Consider the following 22,795-nt stretch of genomic DNA (forward strand, 5'->3'; position numbering starts at 1 on the left):
AGAACTAGAACTATAATAAATAAAACAGTAATGGAATTTTACTGCCTTCTCCAAAAAATGTCCCTTAGCTTGTTTGTTTTTTTAAATTATTTTTAATACATAGGATAATGAAATTGCAGAATTAAGGAGGGAGGGAGAGAGAATGAGAGCGAGCTTGCAATCAAACTCTTCAAACTAACCAGAATAGAACCAGACTAAATACTGGATTTTTTGAGTTGGCTTTTTAAAAAGTTCGTGAAACAAGATGCCTGAATCAATGTTGCCAACAGAAATCTCAGGTAAACATACCTGTAGAAGACTGTACCTTCACTAGTGACATTTAGCATCTTCTCTCATTACCAAGCCATTCAGATGGCAAAAGGTATTTCCTCATTACTGATATATTGTCACAGTAATGCTTTGATGTTCCTAAAAGAAACTAGAAGGAAATAGCTCAAGCATTTTCCCTAACTGACTAGGAAGAGATCTGGGGAAATGGCCAAATCCCAAATCTCCTCCCTTACATCTTCTTTAGCCCATGAAGCAGAGGATACAGCACCCAAAGTTCCAAGCAGAGAAATGAGAAATGAATACCTGTGCAAATGTGGACACTTTGTGAGCCTTGATGGATACCTCTTTTTCTGTGATGTCCTCTGGGCCTGGTGTTACATTTTATAACCAGTGGATGTGATTTACATGCCCAAATATAATATGACTAATACTTGTGTTTTGATTAGAATTGATTGGGCCTCATGTTTTCAAGCAAATATATCATTGGTTGGTTCAATGAAAAATCAACTGCTTTTTTTCTTCTCCTATCCTGCCCACCAATGCTTTCAATATGACCAAAAAGCTGCTGGAGATATTGCCCAACCTATTATGTGGCCAAAATTTAGGGGGGAAATAACTGCTGACTCTGCCAAAGCTGTTTTTCCAAAACTCAGCATTCATTTAAATGCAAAAACACACTCAACTATTCACCTCTTGGTTGAGGCAAAATACAATCACAGGGGTTTTTTTCCTTCTGAACATAAGACACTGGAGGTGTTCTTTTTCTCTAGAGGAATTCCTTTTAGCTCAGGACTTCAAAATCCAGAATGTCTACTAAGGAGCAAAGAAGGAAAGGTAGACAGAATGGATTTGGAGCGATTCACCTTGGATTTATTTTTTTGAGGACTGAAACTTTAAATGTTTGAGAAAATACAAAGTGGAAAAATAGGGAGAAAATGTATAAAGATAGTCGTCAATTTACAGCAGTTCATTAAGTGACCATTGAAAGTTACAATGGCACTGAAAAAAGTGACAATTTTTCACACTTACAACCATTGTGGCATCCCCGTGGTCATGTGATCAAAATTTGAATACTTGACAGTTTGTTCATATTTCTGATGGTTGCAATGGGGGTCATGTGATCACCTTTTGCAACCTTCTAACAAGGAAAGTCGACAAGGAAGCCAGATTCACTTAATAACTGTGACACTAATTTAACAACTGCAGTGATTCACTTAACAAGTTTGGCAAGAAAGATCATAAAATTGGGGAAAATTCACTTAACAAAGGTTTCCTTAACAACAGAAATGTTGGATTCAATTGTGGTTGTAAGTTGAGGACTACCTGTATATGCCATTATTGCAACTTCCTCTTTCCTTTCTTCTTCCATTCGTTCTTACTTTCATACACACACACGCATACACATACAAAAAGGTCTATTGTTGGGGTCCAAGGGGGTTTCTTAACAAATAATAAACATAACCATAGGATATTATTCTATTTTTATTGTTTAGCAAAGAATAATGATGATAAATGAAAAAGCGGGCATTGCTTAAGTGTCTTATGACCTGAGAAATTCCAAAAAAAATTGCTCAATCTGCTAAAAACAGCCTCAACTGTATAAAACTGAAACTTTTACTTACTAACAAACTTACATTTCCCATAAAACCTGAAATAGGCATTCCCCTTAAATAATTCTAGTGATGACAAGTTCCGCTTTTTCCTTCCTCTCACTTGTTTCAAAATAAAAAAGGGTAATGTCTGTTCCTCCTTTTTGACCGAGATTGATAGGTTTATTGGGTTCAGAAGAAGTACTTATGAACCAACCAGGGAACTGGGCAGATTCGAAAGAGCAGGTTTCTGAGCTGCCATCCATCTTGCTGTAAAAACTGAAATCCAAAAACTTCTGGTTTTGATTGTATAGCTCCATAAGGTTTCTCTCCTAAGAAAACATGAAAAAAGTGTTAAAAACAATATTTATAAAGGAGAATATTTGTAGCTCAGGGTTGAAATTAAGGGTTCTCGCTGCTCTCTGAGCTGGATTGTTTTCTTGCAGATGTTTCATGGCTCAAACTAGCTAACATCATCAGTGCAAGATCCCTCAGAAGTAATATTGCAACAATAGATTGGCTGCAATTGACTACAGGGTTTGAGGTCCTGGGGACAAAAGCCTGAAAGCAATCCTTTGCCTCTCAATGTGTCCAACTTCCTCCTCGTTCCTCTTGGGATGATAAAAGTCCAAGCAAAGCTGGCGGATTCAGCATAGTGTTTTCTTTCTCATTTCCTACCATGTTCTTTTGTTGTTGTTGTTAGTTGCAAAGTCGTGTGCGACCCATCGCGACCCCATGGACAACATTCCTCCAGGCCTTCCTGTCCTCTACTATCCTCTGGAGTCCATTTAAGCTCACGCCTACTGCTTCAGTGACTCCATCCAGCCACCTAATTCTCTGTTGTCCCGTTCTTCTTTTGCCCTCAATCTTTCCCAGCATTAGGCTCTTCTCCAGTGAGTCCTTCCTTCTCATTAGGTGGCCAAAGTATTTGAGTTTCATCTTCAGGATCTGGCCCTCTAAAGAGCAGTCAGGGTTGATCTCCTCTAGGACTGACCAGTTGGATCACCTTGCAGTCCAAGGGACTCGCAGGAGTCTTCTCCAGCACCATAGTTCAAAGGCCTCAATTCTTTGGTGCTCAATCTTTCTTATGGTCCAGCTTTCACAGCCATACATTGCAACTGGGAAAACCATAACCTTGACTTTTGTTGACAGGGTGATGTCTCTGCTTTTTAGTAAGCTATCTAGATTTCCCATAGCTTTCCTCCCCAGGAGTAAGCGTCTTTTAATTTCTTGGCTGCAGTCCCCATCTGCAGTGATCTTGGAGCCCAGGAAAATAAAATCTGTCACTACCTCCATTTCTTCCCCATCTATTTGTCAGGAATTGAGAGGGACAGATGCCATGATCTTAGTTTTCTTAATGCGAAGTTTCAAGCCACCTTTTGCACTCTCCTTCTTCACCCGCATCAAGAGGCTCTTTAGTTCCTCTTCACTTTCTGCCATTAGAGTGGTATCATCTGCATATCTGAGGTTGTTGATATTTCTCCCGACAATCTTAACTCCAACTTTTGATTCATCTAGCCCCGCCTTTCTCATGATGTTCTAGTGAGAAGCTAAACTAAAGCTTATGAATGATTAGAAGGGTGGCTAGATCCAGCCTCACAGCAAGGGGGAACCATGTGTCACAAAGAATCAGGCAAAGAGGAAGGAACTAAAATAAAGAACCAGAGCAAGCATCATCTGAAAATACTACTAGACAGCAACTACCCAAGATTATCACAGATTTTTGACCTCGAGAACAAAATAAGTTAGCTGGTGAATGGCCTTTCAGAAACCAGTTCTTCACCAATGGAGATTAAATGAGAAGGGAAACATCTCCAAAGAAAAATAGACTAGTTGCATTTTGAAAAACAGCACCTTTGGGAGAACTAACAACTGTAATCTCTCAAAATTGCTGAGCACATTGCTGAGTCTTCGGAGAAGGGCGGCATATAAATCAAATTAAAAAAAAAAATGAGAAGCAGATGGATTCAGGAACTGTTCATAACAAATATCGCTACAGTAGTAATTGAAATTTCACTTTCAAACATAAGGAACGTGTAATTAGCGACCTAGTAGCCCTTAAACCAGGTTTTGTGTTTCAATGTTGGACAGCTTAATGCTGTAAGTGGATTCTGTTAAAAACAAAACAAATTGAAAGCATGGAAGGACAATATAAAGAACATAATGTGGTTACCATGTAATCAGATATCTTCCACTTTGCTTAGGAGACCAGCCATAATGCATCACAAGAGTTTATGCTCTCTGCTTCTTCTGGGTCTTTTTAATTTAAAGAAAGCCAAATCCACATTTAAGACTTCACAGTAGCCCTCAAACCTCAATGAACCATTCTATAAGCATATTTTTTCAAAAATTAAAAACAAAGAAAAGCTTTCTCCCCACCTGGCAAGCTTTAGAAGAGCAAAAGTTTATCCAATTTCAAAATGTAGCAATCAATGTTATGAAAGGGGAGAAAAATGTTCCTAAGAATCTCTCAGGGTTGCAATCTTCTCCATGTCTTGGAATTCAGCATTTCCACTTAGCAACTTCATTTAGGTGAAGACTCTAGCGGTTGTTTTTATGCAAGTTTTAGAGGAAATTAGATTTTGTTGGTTTAAGGTTAGATTTTGTTATTGTGTTTGGGAGGGGGAGGACTTAATATGCCAAGTGAGCGCAGCACAATTGATAAGAGCTGTGGTGGCTCAGTGAGTAGAATGCAATATTTCAGACTAATTCTGTCAACTGCCAGCAGTTCAATTCTGATTGACCCAAGGTTGACTCAGCCTTCTATCCTTCCAAGGTCAGTAAAATGAGGACCTAGATTGTTGGAGGCAATATGCTGACTTTGTACACTGCTTAAAGAGGGCTGTAAAGCTCTATGAAACGGTATATAAGTCTAAGTGCTATTGCTAGGTGCATGGCTCATTATATTTGGAAAACCTTAAAAACAAGTTAATATAATATGCAAGTTGTGTGTGTTGCATAAATGCTGCCATTGTACAGAAGAGAAAATGCCAAGTTAGGATTACAACTCACCACTAAGTGTATTTGAGGTTGACCCTCGCTAGACAATGTGCAAGACAGAGTATGCAATCCATCGTTGAGGCCCATAAAGATGGGTTGCTTTCTTGGATCTAAGGCATTATTGGGGAGCACAGCCATCCACACTTCTGGTAAAGAATGGTAGACAAAAGCCAAGATTAAAGTCACATACTTCTTCTGCTGGTTCAGAAAATTGGATGAAAAATCCACTGACGTATAGCTAATTATAGAACAATAATATAGTACTCAGCTTACAACCATAATTGACCCCAAAATTTCTGTGGCTAAGTGATATATTTGTTAAGTGAGTTTTCCCCCATTTTACGACCCCTCTGTGCCACAGTTGTTAAGTGAATCATTGCTGTTATTAAATTAGTAACACAGTTGTTAGGTGAATCTGTATGCCCCATTGACTTTGCTTGTCAGAAAGTTGCAAAAGGCCCCAGGACACTAAAACTGTCATAAATATGAGCCAGTTGCCAAGTATCTGAATTATGATCATATGGCCATGGGGAAGTGTGAAAAACATCATAAATCTCTTTTTTCAGTGTCAATATAACTTTGGTCACTAAATAGACTGTTGTAAATCAAGGACTACCTGTAAACTCTTTAGCATCCAATAGGAACATATCTGAGACCTCTTTAGAATTGCAGGTGGTAGATGAATTGAGCATATAGCTAGTTTCATTCTCAGTATGGGTAGTCCTTGACTTACAACAATTAATTTAGTGACAGTTCAAAGTTACAATGGCACTGAAAAAAGTGATTTCTGTTTTCACATGACCATTGCAGCATCCTCTGGTCACATGATGAAAATTCAGAGCCTTGGTAACTGACTCATATTTATGATGGTTGCAGTGTTCCAGGGTCATGTGATCACCTTTTGTGACCCAACAAGCAAAGTCAATGGGGTAGCAAGATTCACTTAAGAACTGGGTTACTGACTGAATAAGTGGTTCAATTAAAAACTGTGGTAAGAAAGATCATAAAAAGGGGCAAAATTCACTTGACATATGTCTCACTTAGCAACAGAATTTTTTTGCTCCATTGCGGTCATAAGTTAAGGACAACCTGTAATAAGATGGTACAGCAGTACCTACACAAAAGATCCTAACCCTTGACACTTCCATTATCCACAATTTTAAAATGTGTCCTCTGATCAATGATGCCTTGCCATGCTTGTTACTATCCCATCATGCAGCTTCCCAGAAACCCAAACAGACATTAAATGAGAAGCAGAAACTGAAACCAGGAGCAATATTCATTTCCACTGGAAGATTTCCTCATAGGAGAAGGACAAGAATGCTGCTGAGCTGGCACAGGTACAGTCTTTAAAAAGGGACTCATGGAAAGAAGGTGAGGCTTTTAGAAGGCAAGGTGGAGGTGTAGTGAGCACTGATAACACTACCTAGTTTGGGTAATGAAACATCTGCAGGAGAATAGCCAAGCTCAGAGAGCACCAGGGACCCCACAATTCAACCCTGAGTTACAAATATTTTCCTTTATTGGAGGTGTAATGGCTGGCAACCAAAGCTATGACAGCATTAGAAGATTTTTAGGAAGGAGGAAATGTTGGCTGAAGGTTCTGAATTGGACTGAGTAGTGATACGCTATTGAGAGGAGAATGGGACAAAACTCTCAGAAGCAGAGAAGACATGATAAGGAGATGAGTGCTGGTGGGAGAGATGAAAATTATATTTTCCAATGAGAGGGAGAGGGAAAGAAAGAGAAAGAGAATGTTTTAGACCTTATCTTAATTACAAATAAGGGTAGGTAGGGTCTGTTGAAATAGACCAGTGTACATGCATGTTAAATTAATAGTAAAGAGTTCATAAATGAGCAATTAGAGAACATTTAAGATGCATAATGTTCGGTATAATTCTTTCTACAATTTAATTTTAAAGCCATGGCTTTATTCCTTCCCTTCTGATTATCAGCAAAAAGAAGCAACAGAGGGCAGGAGAATCCAGACTTGGCTTATCTAACTGTAAACAACTTGCTAGCTCTTAGATTAGATTAACAGAATTGGAAGGGAGTTTGTAGGTCATCTAGTCCAACCCACTGCCCAAGCAGGAGACCATACACAATTTCTGACAAATGGCAGTCCAGTCTCTTCTTGAAAGCCTCCAATGATGAAGCTCCCATAACTTCTGAAGGCAAACTGTTCCATTGGTTGATTGTTCTCACTGTCAGAGTTGATCCCTCTTGCTAAGGGATCAAAATAAATCCTCCTCCTCTTCCTCCTCCTCCTCCTCACAATAGTTGTTTTGCGCTGTCTCCCAGCAAATCTTGAGAACTAACAAAAAGCCCATAAATATTCCATCAATCATACTGGGAGAAGATAATATAAATCTATCTATCAAGGTTTTGTACCTGGTGAATTGAAATCCAGGGGGTTTGCTATCAGCATGCTGTTAACCATAAAGAGGAATTTCTGGCTAATATCCCAAATTCGGAACAAGCGGGGTTCCCTTAATCTTTGAGGCTCAAGCACATAAGATGGTTTAGAGGGTTTCAGATGTGACATTTTCAGATCTGGAGAATATGCTGTGGAAAAGATACACATAAGTTTACACAGATTCATTCTGCTTAAACCGTGCAAGCAAAGGAAAAGTAGGGTCAGTTACCATAGTTTGGTTCAGCATTCTGTTCAGCAGATGTATCATTTCTCAACTGCCCCATTTAATTTGGAGGATGCAGCTCAATGATGCAAGGAAAAGGTCAATAGGTCCTGGACATCACTGTTTGACATGATGAATAATCTGTTTATCATATTTATGTGTGCATTATGTATGAATTTATTTTGTTCATTCAAACCTCCTCCAGAAATTCTACGTAAGATTTCTTCTTATTTCGGGACAAAAAAACCCACCTTCCTTTCAAGAGAAGATCAAGAGCCAAAGGAATACTGGATTCCACACCATATAATATAGAACTCATGTGTATATGACATAACTTAATCGGGTAGTGATATTGCAATATTTATTTTTACTTCTTGCTAACACTTGGATAGTGGTTAAGGCACCAGCCTAGAAACTAGAGACCATGAGTTCTAGTCCTGCCTTAGGCATGAAAGTTGGCTGGGTGATTTTGGGCCAACCCAAAACTCATCTCCTCTTACAGTGATGTTGTTATGCAGATAATAGGAGGAGGAAAATATGTTGAATATGTTTGCCACTTTGAGTTATTTGTAAAAATAATAAAGTGGGATGCAAATAAATAAAAAGTATAGTATAGATTGTATAGTTTAGATGAAAAATGGGAATGGAAGAGCTATGTCTACCATTGGTATCGATGTGGCACCTGAAAGATTTCTAATTCTAAATCTGATCCTGAAAGTTGAAACTGTCCCCAACTTTGCTGTTAAAGTTGACTCTTATTTGGGGTCCATTTGCTTTGGATCTCTCTCTCTCTCTCCCTCTCTCCCTCTCTCTCTCTCTCTCTCTCTCTCTCTCTCTCTCCCCTCCCTCCCTCCCTCCCTCCCTCTCTCTCTCTTACACACACACTTTCATCCTCTTCTTCTGCTTCTTTCTTCTGCTTCTTGCTTCCCACAATTTCCTGGCCTGCCCTTGGTAGGGAACTTGGCAAGGCCAAACTGTTCCTGAGCTCTACTGCTATTGAATTTGTTTTGTTTCAATTAAATTGACCCAGCTTGCAAAACTGGTTTTTCTAGCAGCCACAGTAGGAGGTCACTTCTCTCATTGCCTGTCCTATAGGGTAAAAGCAACTGTTTTACTTAATAAAATGCATACAAATAAAACCTTGGTGAGTCAAGCTTGATTCCTGGTGATTTAAGGGCATATTCTTGTAGTTTTCTTAGCAACGGTATGGAATTGTTGGAAGACATATCCATCTGGTTCAGTTCCAAGCCGGGAGGAAGACACTGGAAACATGAAGGCTGATTGGAAAGATGGTTTAATGATGAAGCAGAACCACATTGATGGTCCTGGGTAGCTGACCACATGGAGTTGAGTGGGGAGTGTATATATTTCCTTGGGCTTTGAACTTGAGCTTCTTGTTCCTGTGCAAGAACATGTATTCTATTGGCTGCTGTCAGACTCCCATGGGGCTACACAGAGTTCCCAGGTTTGGTTGCTTGGCTGATGCAATGTGTTTAGGAGATTGTGCCATGTGGTGAGCTTTGCTGCTAGATGGGTTAATCCTATTATGTCCTGGAGGGTCATGTCTTAACCCCATCACCCTGGAGCTAGAGGTCTTTTGTCTTGTAGATAGGCTGGACCAGTCTTTCTTAATGGGCACCAAATATCTGCTGGGGACAGGGAGCTGGAGCTCTGAGTTTCTGTTGCCCTTAGGACTTTTATTTCTTTTCCAGGGAAAATATTTAATTCTGCCTTTTTAATATTTCTCAAAATCTGCAACTGCTGAAATTTCAATTGATTGATTGATCTCATCTTTTTATAGACACACACACACACACACACATACACAAATAGACATTCCTAATTCTTTTTTTTTCTTTCTATTTCAACAATAACAACCCTGTGAGGTGAGGTGGGCTGAGAGTGTGACTGGTCCAAAGTCACCAGCCTAAGGTGGGACTAGAACATACAGTCTCATAGTTTCTAGCCTAGTGCCTTCAGCACTAGACCAAGCTGGCTTTGGATTTACCAGTCTAGCTAACAGCACTACTGTTTCCTGGTGGTTCCCGATGTTATGGGCAGAGCAGAGAATATCCTTAACACCATCCAAATACTAATTGGGTCTAATCCTACTTAGTATTTCCAGATCAGCCAAGTTCAGCTAGGTGCATATTTACCACTGATTTACTGGGGATTTTTTAAAGTTTGTGCTATCAACTAAAACATCAGTCTGGAAACTGGGAAACTGTAAATTCTAGTCCTTGCCTTAGGCACAAAGCCAGCTGGGTGATCTTGAGGCAACCACACTCTCTCAGCTCTAAGAAGAAGGCAATGGTAAACCATTTCTGAAAAACCTTGCCTATAAAACTTCAGAGACTTGTCCAGTCAGTCTCTGAGAATGAGACATGATTGATCAGAAGAAAAAAATGTCTGTTCCATCTTTCCTATTATTACATCTGATATATTCAATTCTGAGACTATCAGGGAAAAACATTGTATGATCATTCTAATTTGTTAAAGCTCAACATCAGTACATCAACTCTCTTAATCCTATGGTGACATATAGATTTTAGATTCATAAATTCATTCTCTTTTAGTTTTTAGTTTATGGATCATAATTCCATATGTATTTTATGATAAATATATTTTACATTATTAAATTGGGAATATCTTTCGAAAAAAAACAAACAGAAAAATATTAAGTAATTTTTACCCTGCTGTTGTCTCAACTGTTGGAATAATTCCTTCATTTCCTCATCCCAGCTCTTCTTATGGCATTTATTCTTCTGGATCTCCATTTCTACCATTTGTTCCAGTTACTCCAGGTTGGTTGTTGCTTTGGGTTCTTGGAGAATTTTTCCACCCTTGATATTCCTGTCCTAAGAGAATGTGTTAAAGGGAGTTGGCATCATAAAGTGTGATTCCAGAGAGACAGAGAATAGAGATACCACTCAGCACATTCTGAATACTCACCAAATGGAAATGTCTATGGGGATTTTCAATCATCCGGGACATGGTTATCCCAAAGGTTTTTTCAAAAGGCAACTGGATTTTCTTCGTTTTTCTTTGAAGACATATCGCTTCTCATCCAAGAAGCTTCTGTTCTGGAGCTTCTTGGATGAGAAGGGAAACATCTTCAAGGAAAAACTCTGGACTCTCAAGTCCAGTTGTCTCTTCAAAAAAGCACCTTTAGGACATAAAATGGAAATATTTCTTCTGCTGGAAAGAGATCTGTTGGTGTTTCCGGACACTAATTTTTTTTTTTTTTACACTTGTGTATCATGAATTTTTTCCCACTTCCCATATAATCTCTGCTGCTCAGTGTCATGAAAATCCTTGGCTTCTTTCACATCAACTTTACTCTTCCTGAATCTCTTAAACTCATATTTTTTTCTATCCTTATCGTTCATATTATAGTACTTCTAAATCTTCTATTATCTAGTTTATTGTAGATTACTCTATAATCTCCACAGATTCATCCCCATCTCATCTCATGTTTCTTCCTAATGCAGCTCCTTTCCAAAACAAACGTATTGTTTAACAAATGTATTTCTCTCAAAGAATCTTATTTGGTTTGATTATTCTATTTGATTCATTTGTTAGGGAGGTTTGTTGGGAAGAATTTGGATGCTCTATTCCCTACTTCTCACACACTGAAATTACCTATAGCAGTATCTCTCTTATGTTCTTCAATAGGGAAGACTTTGAAGGTGGATTCAAGAGCCACTGTTAGGTGAAGCAACAATGCAGAATGATTGAGTCAGTATCATGGGTTGGTGGGGTGGAATCACCAACCAAAGGCAGGGGGGGCAGGAAGACATTTTGGAATTTAGTTATTTAAACATGATAAATCTCTTCCACAGCTTTTAATGTTGCTTCTGGATTTTTCCTGCTTCAAAGTAAGATAAAGTTCAGCAACATAGAGAGATGCGCAGTTTTTATAATTTGAACAAAAATCAGAACACCCTATATCAAGATAGGCTTGTTCTAAAAAGGAATTGAAGACCAGAAACTAGCTAAGAAAGCAAATGGTAAAAAGTAGAGCAAAGATGCATTACTCAATTCTTGAAAAGATAAAACATCTGAGATTGCATTCTTATTTTGTTCAGAGGGAGAGAAAATATTTAACTCTTTCAAGTCTAGATGCAATCAAGGTCTTCTCCTCCTCCTCCTCCTCTTCCTCCTCCTCCTTCTTCCTTCTTTCTCCTTTCCCTTCTCCTTCCTCCTCCTTCTCCTTCTTCTACCATTTGGGAGCTGTATAAAAATTTCCATATCATTTCCAAAGCCAGTTTGGTCTGGTGCTGAAGGTACCAGGCTAGAAACTGTGAGACTGTGAGTTCAAGTCCTACCTTAGGCTGGTGACTTTGGGAGAGTGTACAAATTTATTATTATTTGGGAGAGTGTAAGAATTTATATTGCAAAAAGGGTTTAGTCCATTTCCTCCAAATCTTGCCATCACCCATTCAAGATTCTATTTTCTAATGAAAAGTTGGAAAAGTGAAATTTATTTACAGAATGAAATAACAAATAGTCCTGTAGCATATCATGGCAACAGGTTTTATCAAATCTGCTTAATAAATTGATTAGTTTTCTCTGCAAAGGACACAGAGAGACAGAGAAACCTACACACAGAAAAGGTTTAATAGCAAATTCAGCAATAGCACCTCAAGACCAAACTGATTAAAATCAAGCAGCAGAGTGATGATTTTTAAAAAAGAGAATAGCAACTCGCAAAAGTCATAGGAACCAAGTTATTAAAAACTCCAGAAAATTAATTCATATTCTAATCCGGTCCTCAGATGACCACAATAATAGATGGCAAAATTGACCAAGAAAGAATTTAGCACTATGGAATTTCTTAGCCCTGGAAACAGACATGGAAAGAATGTCCAAAAATATAATTAAGAAGATTGTACCTGTCCTGGTCTAACAATTTTTCTTTGGCTGAAGAATCCTTCTCTGTGTCCACCTCTGAGATTTTACACCATTTATAGCCACTCAATGACACTGGTGGGTGTGTCTTCTAAGTGAATGGGAAATGGTTCCATAAACGGTTTGGTGTTAAGCTTTTTCTTCTTTAAGGAATGATTTAGACAATGCAAAAAGTTTGTTTTGCAAGAATTTCCTCATCTGAAAGCATTAAAGAATGCTTAGTTGTATTTCCCCCTTATCGTTTTGGAGATGAATTCTCATTAGAAGCATTTCAAGTGTTTGTGTGTGTGTGTATGCGTTTAAACTATGTGGATTCCTAATTGTGGAGAAACAGGTTTTACAATGGTCAGATTTCACAAATTGTGTGCTTTCTGACATAGACAGCTAAGTCTATTTTATATCTCTCTGTGCATGACAAAAGTGTTTTGAGAGAGAAAACGGGTCAGCCACCTTTCTTGGAGACCATCTCTGCTCGTAATCTCACTTGGCTGGTAGCAAGTTTGCTTTAAGATTATTGTATGAAAAGAATTAGCTCATTTGGGAGAGACAAATTATAAAATTGAAGGATTTCTCCATTTTCTTGTTCTCCAAGATAGAAAAATATCAGTCAGGCCCTTTATCGTGACAAAGGTATTCAAGGGTATAATATATCTTATTGTCTTGCTCAAAATATTTTTCCTACCAGGTGCCAATTAAACTGTGAGAAGAACAGCCTCCATGCAGCCTTCTGCTTCTTACACCTACCTGAATCTAAAAGAAGATCTAAGGATAGATCTTGAAGTTTCCTTCAAGTGACATTATTGAAACTTGGCAACAAAATGCTGAAATGGCAACAAAATGCTGGTTTTTATTTCAGTTTTTATTTTTGTTTCTGTTCTTATTGAATCAAAACTAAACACATCCAGGTTGCGTTACAGACAAGAAATCAACTTTAGCTTCACCTCTTCCATCAGCACTGCCAGGTTACGTCTTCCATGCTCCTTCCACGCCAGAAATAAAACAACACTAAGAGGGCAATTCTGACTTTACTCACAACTAGATATTTCATTTTTAATCAAATCATTACTATTGCTTATTTTATCATGACTAAAGCTTCATTCTACTACATACAAAATACACTGGCAACCTAGGCCTGCACTACTGCCTTCCTCTTTATTCGTTTTGCTTCAAAATTTTACTTTGGAGTGGAAGCAACTTTTTCAAAATGAAATAAAATGATCTCAGGACCTCCTAGCTTACAAAGACCAACCGGCATGTTTGGGTGAATTGAGGTACTTAAGAACCAACCAGGGAATGCTGCAGATTCAAAGCAGCAAGTTGATTTACTGCCTCTAGTGAAAACATAGAAAGAAAAATTCTTGAATTCCTTAGTGTCGCTGTAAAAATCCATGATGTTGTTTTCCTGAAACAAATACAAGGCTTGGTTAGGAGAGCTGCAGGATTAGCTACTTCTGTTTTAATCCATACATTAATTGTTAAAAATATTTGTTAGGAAATGATATTACCTAACTTGTTGGGTTGGCAATATATAAACCTCAATATAGCTTTAAGACTGCTGTATTGCTGTATTGCATCATACTGTGTCCTGATTGGTTAGCTCTGTAGCCAATGTCCTTAAGAGGGAGCTTGAAACATCATTTGTTTCTCTTTGTTTCTCTTTGCTGATCTTTATTGCTCTTTACTGCTCTTTGCTGTGTTTGCTACTGTTTGCAACTGTTTATTGTGTATGACTACAACAACTGGTAAGAAGACCTTGTTATTGGCTTATCCCTGGACTATTGTTTTACTATCTACTGCTTTATGCGTGTATGACCTGGACTGTTTATTGGACTGTGTCTTACTATTTCCTGAAAGTAAACACAACTCAGTGTATCTGTGTGTTGGCTGTGTTTATCGTACCTACTCTCAACCACTTTTCATGTGCACACCCTTGCTACTCAAGGGTTGCTCTGCGAATTCCTTAACATTGGTTATGGGCCCAGGATACTGAGAGTTAGTGTGAATACACAGTACCATATTCAGACAGCTGTTTTTGTGGTTTATTGTCCAAATGAAGATGGCACAAGAACAGTCAACCAGCATATCTCTGATAACTCGGTTGGATGGAACAAACTACTTTTCCTGGTCTATGAAGTGCAGCCTATGAACTTCTGAGTAAGGAAGGACTATGGGCTGTAGTTCATGATCCACCAGATATAACTTCTTGGAATTCAGCAGACGATGAAGATGCAAAGAAAATAGCCAAATTTAACTGGGATAATGAAAGGGCTCTTTGTATAATCGGACTGACACTAAGTGACCAGCAGCTAGTCCATATTCGTGGTGAGGAGTCTGCTGCCAAGTGTTGGGACACTTTGAAGAGGATTTATGTTCGTGATAGTGTGGGTGCATACATACACCTTACACGTAAACTATTTAGAGCTTGTCTTCTGAAAGGTAGAGATATATTAGCTCATTTGGAGTTTATGAAAGGAACTTTACAAGAGCTACATGAAAAGGAGCTGATTTTCTCAGAGCTTCATCAGGTTTATATCATTCTTTCCTCTTTGGATGAAAGTTATGATGATTATGTGTCTTCACTGGAAGTCCTGGCCAGAGATGAACTGACATTGACTGGCATAACTGGAAGATTGTTAGAAGAGTCCAGAAGAAGGCAAGATAAAGACCAACTGAGAAAGAGACAACCACAGGAAGAAAACCTGTCTTCAGCTGCCTATATTGTTAGAAAATATTTTTGTTGTGGGGCTATAGCAAGATTCTGTAAAAAGGGCAAGAAACTGAATACTGGTAGTCAACAGAGAGCTAAAAAGGATGTTAGTTTAGCTATATCCCGCTCAACTACAACTGTAAACTATGATTTGTGGGTAGTTGACAGTGGAGCATCACAATCAATAACTAATAGTAAAGAGAGGTTTGTTAAAATGACTAAGAGTAAACAACATGTATCATTAGCAAATAGATGGAAAATGAAAGTATCTGGAGAAGGTACTGCATATTGTTCATGTATAAATGAGCATTTACCTATGTTGTATGCACCTAAACTACAATTTAACCTGCTATCTGTGAAAGCAGTGTTAAAAGCTGGGTTTGTAGTAACATTTAGGGGAGATAAATGTCTGATTGAAAAAGATGGTACAAGTGTTACTGCAAAGTTAGAGAATGATTTGTTTGTTCTGAATGATGATCCATTAATCATGGCTAATGCTAACTCAGTTTACGATAACACGAAGCCACATGATGAATGCATTCACTTGCTTCATAGGCGTTTGGGACATGTAAACTTTAAGATGTTAAAGAAAACTGTGGAATTATCTGACGGGATAAAATTAAAACCTTGTAAAAAATATTTAAACTGCAATGCTTGTAACCAAGAAAAGAATAAGGTAACTCCTGCAAACAGAGTTAATGGGTTTACAACCAATGAACCTTTAGAGGTAGTGTTTGCAGATATCATTGATCCTAAAAAACCTAGTTTAGGAGGAGCCTGTTATATAGTGAGTATAATAGACCATTTTTCTCGTTATGGTTTCTGTTACCTTATGAAAACCAAAGCAGAAACATTCCAGCATTTTTCAAACTGGCTGAGGTTTGCTGAGAGGAAAAAGAAACGCAAGGTTCTTTGCCTGGTAACTGACAATGGTACTGAGTTTACCAATAATAGGTTTGTAACTATGTTACAGAAAGCTGGCATTGAACACAAGCTTTCTGCCCCTTATAGACCGCAACAGAATGCATATATTGAACGCAGAGGTCAAACGTTGTAGGCTATGGCTTGAATCATGTTATCTGATTTTGGTTTGCCTGAAACACTTTGGGGTGAGGCAATAATGTGTGCTAACCATATCTTGGTTACATAACCATATGTTGAATAACTTCAACAACTGGTGAATTACCATTCACACTTTGGCATGGTAGAAGACCAGAATTAAGTTATTTGCACACATTTGAAGCCCCATCATGGGTTCATATTCCTTCGCAATTGAGGCGAAAGAGGCAACATAGAGCAAAGAAGCTGTTTTTTGTTAGTTATGACTCCAACCACAGGTCATATAGATTTTGGGCGCCAGGTACCACTAGTATGTACTGCAGTGCTAGTGCCAAGTTCCTGGAGCATGTTGGTTGGAGTAAGCTTGAGCAGGAATCTGACAAGGTAAATGATAGCGTTGTTGTGGATACTCAAGTGTTTGCTGATATCCCTGATAATGAAATAGTTGAGGAAGAACCTGTTACTGTAAAGGAGGAAGAGGTTATAGGGGAGGTAGAAGAGGAAATACCTATAGCAAGTCCTGAGCTGCCTAGACATTCAACTAGAGAGAAACGTCCACCTGATAGGTATCAAGCAAGTGTGGTATGTCAGGTGAACATAGAGCCTTCCAACTTTAATTAAATTAAACTGTATCCTGAAAAGGATCAGGTAGCTTGGAAGAAAGCGATGGACAAAGAGCTGACATCATTGAAGGAATTAGATGTTTATGAGAACGTTAGGCTACCACCAGGTGAGCATGCAATTGATTGCAAGTGGGTTTATAAACTAAAAACTGGTGTAGATGGGACTGTTACCCATAAGGCAAGATTAGTTGCTCAAGGATTTGCTCAGTCAGATAAGGACTATTTTGAAGTGTTTGCACCTAGTCTGAGGGCGACTACTTTGCGAGCAGCATTAGTGTGGACAGTTAAGAACAGATACAGGATAAATCATATAGATGTTGAAACTGCATATCTGCATGCGCCATTATAACATACAATCTATATGAAGAAGCCACTAGATTTGAATACTGATGGGAAGACTGATTGCTGGAGACTGAAGAAAAGTCTTTATGGCTTAAAGCAGTCAGGTTACAAGTGGAATAAATGTATTGTTAATGAGATAGTTGCTATGGATTTTGTAGCTAGTATAGCTGATCCATGTTTGTTCAAGAAAGAGAATTTATCATTTTTGTCCACCTACTGAGTCTTTCCTAAGGACATGGGATAGGCAGATGTTGTTCTTTATTGGTGTCAAAGGTATCATCGCAGGATGTAAATTGTTCCAAGATGAACTGCTTTTTGCAATTGACTGATGGTGATTTTGTCAATTCCGATGGTGTTCAGACTAGTTGTTTTGGGATTGCACCCAAGGCACCTATTACTATTGGTACTGCCTTTGCTTTATTTTTCCACAATCAGTCTACTTCTATTTGCAGGTCTTTGCTTATTTGTTTGTTTAATTTATATGCCACCCAGCTCATCGATAAAGCAATGAATACAATTCCATTTGTATTACAACTGCTGGGCACAGTTTACATATTTGAACTTGGTATCAAGCTTTAGTAATTGTTGTTAGTTTCTATTTGAGTCCTAATTCCAGATATTTAATTCTGCCTTGCTGTGTGATATAGTATATTTAAGGGAGTCATTCTTACTTCAATTTAAGTTCAAGTTAAAATTCTATTCTGGAAATTTCCCATTGTAGCTTATTTTCCAAATGTAGTCTCCCAAGTAGGATTAGCCATTACTGTTTACATGGTTTACAAGCTATACTGTATTTATTTCTACATTATTTCTTTCCCATATTAAGAAGAAATTTATTGCTAATCATCTTGCCAAGGTAAACTAGCAATAACAGAAACTGAACAAATCAGAAACACTTCATTAAAAAAATATCTTCACCACAAACCATTTTTTCATAAGACATCTAAAGCTACAATTTCATTTTATTGTGATAAGTATATCACCATAAACAAGGGTGGGGAGCATTGATTTGACAATGACAGTATCTATGCTTTCTCTGGAAAATCAATCAGAATAGAATAGAGCTGGAAGGGACCTGGAAGTCTTCTAGTCCAACCCTCTGCTCAAGCAGGAGACCCTATACAATTTGAGACAAGTGGCTGTCCAGGCTCTTTTTTAAAACCTCCAGTGATGAAGCACCCACATCACCCTTTATCTTTAATGTTAACCTATTCATTTCCACACAATCTAATATTTTTTTTTAATTATATTTCCTCATTTTTCCAATGTTGTGTAAATGTCTCGCAGCCGTCAAAACATGCAATATTAAATATACATTCCCTTTATTATATTTTTCTGACAAAATACCTAACAAGAATATTTCTGGCTTTAAATCTATATGTTGCCTCTATGTTTTTTCTAGCCATGTATGTATTTTCATCCCAAAAATTTTTTGCCTTTGAGCAGGTCCACTACAGTATGGTAGTACAAGCCTGGCATCTGGTTGCATTTCCAACATTTGGCGGATATGTTTTTAAAAATCTTTGCTAGCCTTGCCACTGGCAAGTGCCACCTGTAGAACATATTATACAGGTTTTTCTTGTATTTAGTTGCCATTGTGAATTTATAGTTTCTATCCCAAAGTATTGCCTTTTATCTAATTCTCTAGTATACCCCAAAAAAATTTGCCCATGTTATCATTGTTTCTTTCACTTGTTCATGTTCCATTTTAAGGCTTAATAAATAGCTATACATTTTCTTTATTAACTTTTCATCCACACCTAATAATATTGATCAAGTATTGTTGGCTCTTTATAGAAACCATCTATCTTTACATCTTTTTCATATCTGGATTGTATTTGCAAGTGTGGCCACGATGCGAGGACCACCCCTTGATTTTGCAATTCCTATTTACTTTTAAGTTTCCCTTTCTCATTTAAAATATCTTTATATGTTATACATTTTCCCAAGTTTACCACATTTGGACGTTTCAGTACTTCCATTGTTGAATTCCAGACTGGTATTTTCATATAATTTTTTGCTTTAACTTTTTCCCATACTAGATGTAGAGTGTTCCTTACATAATGTCTTTGAAAGTATCTATGTATTTTATTTTTGTCATATCACAGAAAGGCATGTCATCCCAGCTGGAAATCATGTCCCTCCAGCAATAACAATCTTCTATTTCTAAGATTTATCCATTCCTTCACCCAAGTTAGTGCCAAGGCCTGATAGTAGAGCTCCCAATCCGGCAGACCAAAGCCCCTGTTGTTTTTTGATTCTTGCAACATTTTCAGTCTTTTTCTCACTATTTCAAGATTATTGCGTTTAGTTCATCAAAATATCTTTTCTCTACCTTTACAGGAATTGTTTGAAACAAGAACAATAGCTTTGGCAGTACATTCATTTTTATGGTTGCTATTCTTCCTACCATTGACAACTGCAGATTTTTCCAGTTCTCCAAGTTCACTTTTATTTGTTGTATTAATTTGTATAATTATCTTCTTTAATTGTTGCACATCTAGCTGTTAAGTAGATTCCCAAGTATTTTACTGTCTTGACTACCTGAAGGTCTGTTTTCTTTGTCATTTTTCTGTTTATCTGTAAGATTTTTAACTAGTATTTATGTTTTGTCTTTATTTATTCTCAATCCTGCCACTTCTCCATATTCCTCTATTTTTCCCATTATCTTAGGGCCAATTTCCAATGGTTCTTCTAGTACAAATACCAACTACAATGCTTGTAGTTTGTATTTTTCTCTTTTTATTTCCAGACTTCTTATTTCTGGATCTTGTCTAATGCCTCTATTTAACACTTCCAGTGTTAATATGAATAGTAATTGGGACAGCGGACATCCTTGCTTTGTGCCTTTTTTTATATATTAAAATTTGCCATCGAGTCCCATACACTATCACTTTTGCCATTTGTATGGAGTATATTGTCTTAATCATGTTTACAAACTTCTTGCCACAGTCCATACACTCTAATTGTTGGAACATAAATTGCCAATTTACGTTATCAAATGTTTTCTGTGCATCTAAGAAAATCAATGCCATTTGTTTTTCAAAGTGTACTTCATAATATTCCAGCGTATCTAAAATAAACCTTACATTATTCTTAATTTGTCTTTTGGGTAGGAATCCATTTTGATCTGAGTGAATAAATTCATTCAAGAATATTTTTAATCTTTCTACTATTATTGATGCAAATAGTTTTTAGTCTGCATTTAGTACTGATATAGGCCTATAATTCTTTATCTGTGTTAAGTCTGAATCTTTCAGAATTAATGTTATATTTGCTTCTATACACAAATTTGGTATCTTAGCTTCTAACAGAACTTCATTGTAAATCTCTAACATCGACAAATTTAATGAATCCTGTAAATATTTATAAACTTCTGCAGGTAATCCATCTGGTCCTGGTGCTTTATTGTTCTGTTATCTATTTATCGCCTCTGTTAATTCTATCATTATTATTCTTTCATTTAACATTGCTTTCATATTTTATTTGGTGGGGTGTGGCTTGGTGGTCATGTGACTGGGTGCACATGGCTTGGTGGTCATGTGACTGTATGGGCATGACTTGGTCATGTGACTCAGTGGTGTGGCTTGGTGGTCATGTGAGTGGGTGGTGTGGCTAAGTGGCCATGTGACTGGGTGGGCATGGCTAGGTGGTCACGATCCTAGTTCCCTCTACGAGGATTCCTGCATCCAGACCTTTTGTAATCCCCCAAAGGATCATAGAAAACCAGATTCCATACAGCTCTGAACCCTTAAGGCAAACCAAATACAGGTGGTCCTCCTTAATGACCAGTTGCTTAGCAAGTGTTCAAATTTACGACTGACCTCCCCCGAACTACTTGACTTGTTTTTGGAGTTTTGACAGCCATGCACACACACAAACACATTTATGACCAGTTACAACATCCCACACAGTCACGTGACTGAGGTTTTCTATGTTTTTGCCAGTTTCCAATAATTCCTTCTGGTTTCCGTTTAAAAATGCCCATTGGGAAAATTGACTTGTTTAACAACCACAGTGTTTGCTTAAGACCACAAGGTTCACTTAACAGCCATGGTGTTTGCCTAACTCAGGAGTCTGCAACCTTAAACACTCAAAGAGCCATTTTTAAATTTTCTTTTAAACAGGTATCTCTCTCTGTCTCTCTTTTCTCCCTCTCTCCCCCTCTCTCTCATCTCTTTCTCCCTCTCTCTCTGTCATCTCCTTTCTCTTTTTCTCTCCTTTCTCTCATCTTTCTCTTTCTTTCTCCCTCTCTGTTTCTCATCTCTCTCTCTCTCCTCATCTTTTTCTGTGTGTGTGTGTGTGTCTGTCTGTCTTGTCTTTCTCTTCCCCCCTCTCTCTGTCTCTTGTCTCTCTCTCTCTCTCTCTTTCCATCCCCCCTCTCTGTGTGTCTCTTGTCTCTCTTTCTCTTCTCCCCTCTCTTTTCTCTCTCTTTCTCATATCACAAGCAAAGACGCACAGTCGCACACACTCACGGTGCACATACCTCATGGTGTGCGTGTTTGCTCACACACGCACAAGGCCAAGAAGGAGAAGACTTGGCCTAACTTTGGAAGAGCTTTGCCCAAGACTTCTCATGTATTCAGGGGCTAGCCTACCTCTCTCAAAGATGAGTTTGGCGGCAATCTAAGGAAACAACTTCCAGGTCTTCAAGATCGACTTTAAGAGTGCAGAGAAGCCAAGAGCAAAAGTAGTGGTGGCGAGGGCGACAGGAGCATGTGACATGTCCCACCACGGTCCCCTCCCGGATGACAGCAGGGCTTCGCCTCCTCTTTTCCTCAGAGTCGTGGTTCTGCCTCCAAGTCCTTGCGGAGGGACACAAACACACCTCTGTCGCCCCTTCTGCTGGCTGCCTCTAATCTGAAGTTTATTCGTGAGCACGTTTACTCATGAGCATGGTGCACCTCGCAGGCAGCAAAAGAAATTGCTGCCTCCTGCCTCCGTGCATCGAGGAGGCTGAGCGCTGCTAGAAGAGCACAGACCTCCTGACACAGGAAACGGCTCCCAGCAATGCCCTCAGGTGAAGATGTTGTGAGTGGAGAGGCTCAGCCCCGCTTAGGAGCCTCAGTTTATTAGTGAGCACTATTGGCCTTTCTCCCTGCCTCTCCTGCCCAAAGTGCAGCTAGGATCTCCCATGTGCTTCCCTCGCAGGCGAGGCCGGCTCGGGGAAACACACGGGAAGAGCTCTGGTGCTTCAATCTCCCGCGCGTTCCCCTCCCTCCCTGCATGCATTGGTCCACCCACTGCTGGTATCGCCCCTCCACCAGCTCTCCCTCCCCCACCCACCCACCAGTCCATGCCCTTCGGCCTTACCTTTGCCAGCAGCAGTTAGCAGAAGTATGTGGCTAGATTCTGCAAGTAGTGGCTGGGCAGGGCGGTCAAGCATTGGGTGGGCAGGGTCAGCAAGCAGGGACCGGCGACCAGCAAACCACACCAAATTTCCACTAACAGTTCTCCCGAACCGGTGCGAACCGGCTAAATACCACCTTTGTATATAGTTAATCCCCTAATATATGCTTTGGCAGTATCCCTACTGCGGTAATTTTTAATGCAATATATAGTTAATGTTAATTATAATAGGAGAGAATAAGTATGCAATTCTTCAGGAATTAAAATATGAAACTCACCAATATCACTAGCTGAGGCTCACCAGTA

The 22,795-nt window shown here is 38.6% G+C and overlaps 1 protein-coding gene across 1 annotated transcript; it reads right to left on the bottom strand.

Moving 5' to 3' along the window:
• Window positions 1–1,833: 1,833 nt before the first annotated feature.
• Window positions 1,834–22,795, bottom strand: LOC139323246 (interleukin-36 receptor antagonist protein-like). Its single transcript, XM_070952524.1, has 5 exons — window positions 22,768–22,795; window positions 10,191–10,356; window positions 7,251–7,424; window positions 4,872–5,005; window positions 1,834–2,191 (listed from the first exon to the last, which is right to left on the bottom strand). The coding sequence occupies exons 2-5, from the start codon at window positions 10,282–10,284 to the stop codon at window positions 1,937–1,939; spliced, it is 657 nt and encodes a 218-aa protein (XP_070808625.1). The 5' UTR covers window positions 10,285–10,356; window positions 22,768–22,795; the 3' UTR covers window positions 1,834–1,936.

The sequence above is a fragment of the Pituophis catenifer genome, unplaced genomic scaffold, assembly GCF_029215685.1.
Source record: "Pituophis catenifer annectens isolate HBS135680 unplaced genomic scaffold, rPitCat1.0.hap2 SCAF_12, whole genome shotgun sequence".
Taxonomy (NCBI): domain Eukaryota; kingdom Metazoa; phylum Chordata; class Lepidosauria; order Squamata; family Colubridae; genus Pituophis; species Pituophis catenifer.

Bases quoted from the DNA above. Each gene is read 5' to 3' on its own strand.
- LOC139323246 (XM_070952524.1), bottom strand. From the start codon at position 10,284: ATGGTAGAAATGGAGATCCAGAAGAATAAATGCCATAAGAAGAGCTGG. The intron at 7,425-10,190 runs GTAAAAATTACT...TCTTTTCCACAG, and splicing joins ACAGTTGAGACAACAGCAGG to CATATTCTCCAGATCTGAAA. The intron at 2,192-4,871 runs GTGAGTTGTAAT...ATGTTTTCTTAG, and splicing joins AACCTCAAATACACTTAGTG to GAGAGAAACCTTATGGAGCT.